This window comes from Mesoplodon bidens (assembly GCF_964165515.1).
Source record: "Mesoplodon bidens genome assembly, chromosome: 13".
Classification (NCBI taxonomy): domain Eukaryota; kingdom Metazoa; phylum Chordata; class Mammalia; order Artiodactyla; family Ziphiidae; genus Mesoplodon; species Mesoplodon bidens.
In genome coordinates this window covers 51,186,265-51,192,264 of record NC_138169.1, presented here as the reverse complement: position 1 = coordinate 51,192,264, position 6,000 = coordinate 51,186,265, and the positions used below count along the sequence as shown (strand labels likewise).

General features: G+C 40.8%; 1 protein-coding gene across 4 annotated transcripts in view; it reads left to right on the top strand.

The window, feature by feature from the left end:
• The first annotated feature begins 582 nt into the window (after positions 1–582).
• The window catches only part of RPRD1A (regulation of nuclear pre-mRNA domain containing 1A), a 73,572-nt gene continuing 68,154 nt past the window's right edge, over positions 583–6,000 (top strand). For 3 of the 4 annotated variants that reach the window (XM_081251855.1, XM_081251858.1, XM_081251857.1), the window contains exon 1: positions 676–905. In XM_081251855.1, coding sequence (XP_081107981.1) covers positions 755–905 — 151 coding nt within the window. In that variant the 5' untranslated portion in view covers positions 676–754. Of the gene's footprint in view, positions 643–675; positions 906–6,000 lie in introns of those variants that run through there. The other variant, XM_081251856.1, reaches the window with a different exon arrangement.

Sequence of the window (6,000 nt, the reverse complement as noted above, 5' to 3'; positions counted from 1 at the left end):
CAAATGTGCTGAATTATGAGATTTCTGAAATTAATTTTTAACTATGTAATATATGAATATGTTCTTGTAAAAAATGAAAACAATTCAGACACAGCTTAAGGGCACCAATTCTTATCCTCTCTTATTTGCATACTTATGAATTCTTATAAAATATATACTTTTATAAAACAAACGTTATACTGTACTTATTTTTTGCAACTTAAAAAAAACCAATCCACCATTGGATTTATGAATCTTTTAAACTGCTGCATGTATTCTGTAAGATTAAGTATCACAATTGATTTAGCCATTTACATGAAGAAAGTCCCAACTCTTCACTGTTACTGAGCTGGACCACACAAGTAGCATTTGGCGCTTTGGGCAAACACGCTGGTGTTTGAGGGATTTTTAATTACCCCTTGGTAAAGACAGTTTCTCCCAGGAGGAGGGTTGTAAGCCTGGCAAACCCCGCCCCGCCTCCGGCCCAGACCCAGGGGTCACGCCCCGCGACCGCCTCTCCAGGGCGCGTCTCTTCCCCGCCCCTTCCGCTCGGCCTCGGCAGAGCCTGTTCGGTGGGCGGGGCGTTGGTAGTCTGTGACGTCACTGCCGGCTGGACGCCATCTTGCTGGTTTGCGGCCGATCTTGGATGTGGCGGCAGCGGTGGTGAGGGCGTGGGGAAGGGTGGGGTGAGGGGGCGAGGCCGCGGCGGGGGCGGTGAAACTCTCCTCCTCTTCAGCCCCACCGCGTGGGACGGCGTGAGTGCGGTATCGGAGGGATGTCCGCCTTCTCTGAGGCGGCGCTGGAGAAGAAGCTGTCGGAGTTGAGCAACTCGCAGCAGAGCGTGCAGACCCTGTCCCTGTGGCTCATCCACCACCGCAAGCACTCGCGGCCCATCGTCACAGTGTGGGAGCGGGAGCTGCGGAAAGGTGAGTCGGCCGCGTCTCTCGGCCTCTCCCCGCCACTCCCTGCCGCTCCCCGCCACCCGGCCGGTTCCCTGGCATCCCCGGGACCACCCCCCTCCTTAGGAGCCCCACTCCCCTAGCAACCCCAACTCCCGCCTGCCCCGCACCCCCGCCTCCCCAGCGCCCCGGGCTCCCTGGCGTCGGTGGTCTGCGGGCCAGGAGGAGCGGCGTGTACTGCGCTTCCTGCAAAGTCGACGTTTAGTAGGTGTTGTTGAAGAAGGTATTGTATAAAGGATTAACATTTCTATTGGTTTAACGCGGAAACAGTAGCTAGGGGCTCAGCACTCCGCACCTAATTAGTCAGAAATTTAGGCAGTCAGGTTTTTTTCGTTGGGTACATTATAATGGAGGATAGAGGAGGGAAAAGATTGGTATGGGGAGATACTGCCATTATTTCTATAACACATCAACTGAAACTTGTAAAATTAAGGGGAATCATAGTTTTAGAGCTGGGGAGTGTAAAATAAGAAGATGCGTGATGCAATGGAAAGAACTCTGAATTTGTAGATTTTAGAGGAGATGGATTAGGGAAATTTCTTAATTTCTGGATTGCAAGTGCCTCACCTGAAAATGAGGGAATTAGATTAAGTTGATCTAAGGTCCTTTCTTGCTCTATGATTATATGCCTCTAGGGAAGCGTCTTTATTTTACAAAGCATTCTGTAGTGCTCCTGTAAATGAAGTTAACTTTTTTCAGCTGTAGTCTGCTGTCACTAAAATATCTAGAAGAATCATTTCACTACTGCAGAGCAGATTTATCCGTAAGAACTGATTGTATGATGGTACGACTGAAAATTAAAATATTTCATTTGCTTAGTCTGAATTTGTACCTTAATTCTTATTTCATTGGATAAAGAGAATGGGCACTCTTAATTGTTGTTTCAGACATCCTGATGTACCTGATATGATGGTTATTTATTAATTGTTTGAACAAGCCGTTATTAATCAAGTAGATGCTTGTGTACTGATCCATATGAAAGCCACATGATGTATTAATATCAGAGCCAAAATGTGGCATTGGCTATATAGAATGGAGACATTCTGTATGTTTTCTTGTGTATTTGCTTGTGGTTAATCCCTTAGAACAGTGGTCTCCAACCTTTTTGACACCAGAGACTGGTTTCATGGAAGACAGTTTTTCCACGGACCTGGGGGGGAGCGGGATGGTTTGGGGATGATTCAAGAGCATTACATTTATTGTGCACTTTATTTCTATTATTATTACGTTGTAATACATAATGAAATAATTGTACAACTCACTATAATGCAGAATCAGTGGGAGCCCTGAGCTTGTTTTCCTGCAACTAGATGGTCCCATCTGGGGGTGATGGGAGACATTGATACCCTAAGTGTGTTGCTTATGTCCAGTCTACTCTGTAAGATGCAGCTTAATTGTCACTTGCCACTCACTGATAGGGTTTTGATGAGTCTGCAAGCAGTTGATTTATTATGGTCTCTATGCAGTCAAACCTCTCTGCTAATGATAACCTGTATTTGCAGCCGCTCCCCAGCGCTAGCATCACCGCCTCAGCTCCACCTCAGATCATCAGGCATTAGATTCTCATAAGGAGCAAGCAACCTAGATCCCTAGCATGCGCAGTTCACAGTAGGGTTCGCGTTCCTATGAGAATCTAATCTAATGCTGCCGCTGATCTGACAGGAGGCGGAGCTCAGGCAGTAATGCGAGCGATGGGGAGCAGCTGCAAATACAGATGAAGCTTCGCTCACTTGCCCACTGCTCACCTTCTCCTGTGCAGCCCAGTTCCTAACATGCCATGGACCAGTACCGGTCTGTGGCCCAACAGTTGGGAACCCCTGCCTTAGAATAAGTTGATGTAGAGCCCTGTTTTTCACTTCATATGTAAGTGTATGTGTATTGGCTCTCATGGAGGAATTCACCTGTGAGTGGCCGAAAAGGTTTGAAAAACACAGATATAAATGTCTGGCAAATAGCTGTGGACTTTGAGAAGGCAGGAACTGTCTTTGCTTTTTCTACCTTACTAGATATGAAAACCAGCAACAGGTTTATATTTGGGAATGGGGTGGGGAGGGAAGAAAGAGCATAAGGATTGGTACCCAAATTGTTCTTAAGAACTACCATAAATCAGTAGAAAAATGGCCATACTGTTAAAGGCATTTTACATAAGTGGAAACCTGAAAGGCCAATAAATGATACTCAATCTTACTAATCAAGAAAAAATAAATCAATGAAGTACCACTTTAGACCCTTTGGTTTGCAAAATTAAAATTATAGTAGGAAATGCCCTGCCAGTCCAGTGGTTAGGACCCGGCGTTTTCACTGCCTGGGGCCCCAGTTCGATTTCTGGTTGGAGAAGTAAGATCCCATGGGGTACAGCCAAAGTAAAAAAGGTGTGACAGTACCAAGGATTGGTGAGGATGACAGGAGACAAGAACTCTCTGGCACTGCTGATTGTAGTGTAAAAAAGGAGATGAACTTAGCAACCTCTAAAGAAGTTGAAGGCATATGTCCTTTGGCCTACCAGTTCCATGAATATATCCTGGAAACTCAAGAAATTATGTTTATTGTAGCCTCTTAATAACAAAATTAGATAAACACTTTAAACATCTCATTAGTTAGAGTATGGACAAATATATTTTGTCTTTCATACAATATAACACTGTCCAGCAGTTTTTGTGAATGAACTAGAGCTGCATGAAACAACATGACATGAATGTTGGGCTAAGAAAGCAAGGTGCAGACCAGTATGCTATATAGTGAAAGTTTGAAAACGTGCAGAACAATACTCTATATTGTTAACAGATATCTGTAGCTAGAACATGCATAGAAATGATTAACATCATAGTCCAAGATAGTGGCTACCATAAGGAAGAGAGGGAATGAAAATGGATCTGTGTTAGCTTATAGTACATATATATGAAACATTTTTTGAAACAAATGGAAAATGATAAGATGTTCTATTAGCTGAGTTTGGGGATGTTTTCATATGTTAAAATGTTTAATAAATAGAATTAAAGGCGTATATAAATAGATGCTTTAGGAGGAGAGTAGTGTTGGGTGATGATGGTGATGATAGAAATGGTAGTAATAGTGGAGGTGATGATTGTGCCTCTCCTGCTGCTGCTGCTGCTGCTGCTGCTGCTGCTGCTGCTGCTGCTGCTGCTGCTGCTGCTGCTGCTGCTGCAGTTCTCAGTGTGCTCTGGGCTTTTCTGCCATGGGTTTCCTTTCCTTGACACATGATTGTGCCTTTGTAGGGTGTAGCCATTATGTCCTCCCCATTCTCTGCAGTTTTGCTCATCAACTTTGGGATCCTCTGTTTCCTTTAGCATAATGATAGTGACAGAAATTTACTGAGTACAAGGCATTGTTTTAGACATCTTACTGTGATATCTTGACTCCTCACATTATCTCTGCAAAGTAAGTATTTTTGAAAGGAATTGATCAAATTTGAAATGTCAAGAAATAAACTAAGGAAAATTAGTTGAACATTTTGTATTAAGCTAGGCATTCTTTAGTTGCTTGAAGTGTTTAAAGAAGACAAAAATGTGACATTGGTAGGAAAAATTACTGCTCAAAATACGAGAATGAGTAGGTAAAATGATACATCAGATATGGTAATCATGCAGTTGTGAAGATTTCCCCTTGGTCTACTTTTCTTCTTTTTGTCTCCTTTAAAGAAAGATAATTTCTTTTTGGAGGGATGTACCCCATGGCCCTTATGAAGACCAAAGTAGCTATAATTTCCCTGATAAATGCAATAGAGTGTAACCAAAAACATAAGTGACCATTTTGTTGTTTTGTAACAGCTCTATTGAGTTATAATTAAGATACCATACAATTTACCCATTTGGTTTTTTGTATATCATATATTGTAAAACCATCACCACAATAAATTGTACAACATTTTCATAACGCATGCCTTTTAGCCATCATTCCTGCTTCCCCACCTCTAGGCAACCACTAATTTACTTTGTTTCTATAGATTTGCCTTAAATGGAATCATATGATATATAGTCTTTTGTGACTAGGCTTCCTTTGGTTAGGATAATATCCTTTAGGCTCATTCTTGTTGTAGCATGTATTTAGTACTTCATCCCTTTTTATGGCCAAATAATAATCCATTGTTTGCATTTATCCATTCATCAGTTGATAGACATTTGGGTTGATTCCACTTTTTGGCTATTATGAACAATACTGCTATGAATATTTGTGTACAAGTTTTTGTGTGGATGTGTGTTAATTTTTCTTGGATATATACCTAGGAATAGAATTGCTAGGTCATATATGAGCTCTACATTTAACGTTTTGGGGAGTTGCCAGACTGTTTTCCACAGTGACTGCATCATTATACATTCTTGCCTGCAGTGTATGAGGGTCCAATTTTCCACATCTTTAACAACACTTACTATTATCTGTCTTTTTGATTATAACCACCCTGTTGGGTGTAAAGTGTTTTGTGGTTTTGAATTGTGTTTCCCTGATGACTAATGATGTTGAGCATATTTTCATTTGCTTATTGGCCATTTGTATGTCATCTTTGGAGAACTGTCTATTCAGATCCTTACCCATTTTAAAATTGCATTGTCTTTTTTTTTAATTTTAGAGTTTTATTTTTTTTATACAGCAGGTTCTTATTAGTTGTCTTTTATTATTAAGTGTTCTTTATGTATTTTATTAAATTATTTTTTAAAGTTTATTTTTACATCTTTATTGAAGTGTAATTGCTTTACAATGGTGTGTTAGTTTCTGCTGTATAACAAAGTGAATCAGCTGTACCTATACATATATCTTTATGTATTTTACATACAAGTCTGTTATCAGATCCATGACTTGCAGATATTTTCTCCCATTCATTGGGTTGTCTTTTCACTTTCTTAATACTGTCTTTTGAAGGTGATTGTTTTAAACTATGAACTTCTCAGTAGTGGACTAAATTATAAATTAGCCCACTAATTAAATTATATGTTGCATTAATTGCTGTAGAAATATCATCCATGAATGTACCAGAATTTACGGACCAACACTGACAGGCTCTTTCCTACATGCAAGTACAAGAACAACAAATCTTGGCAAGAGTTGT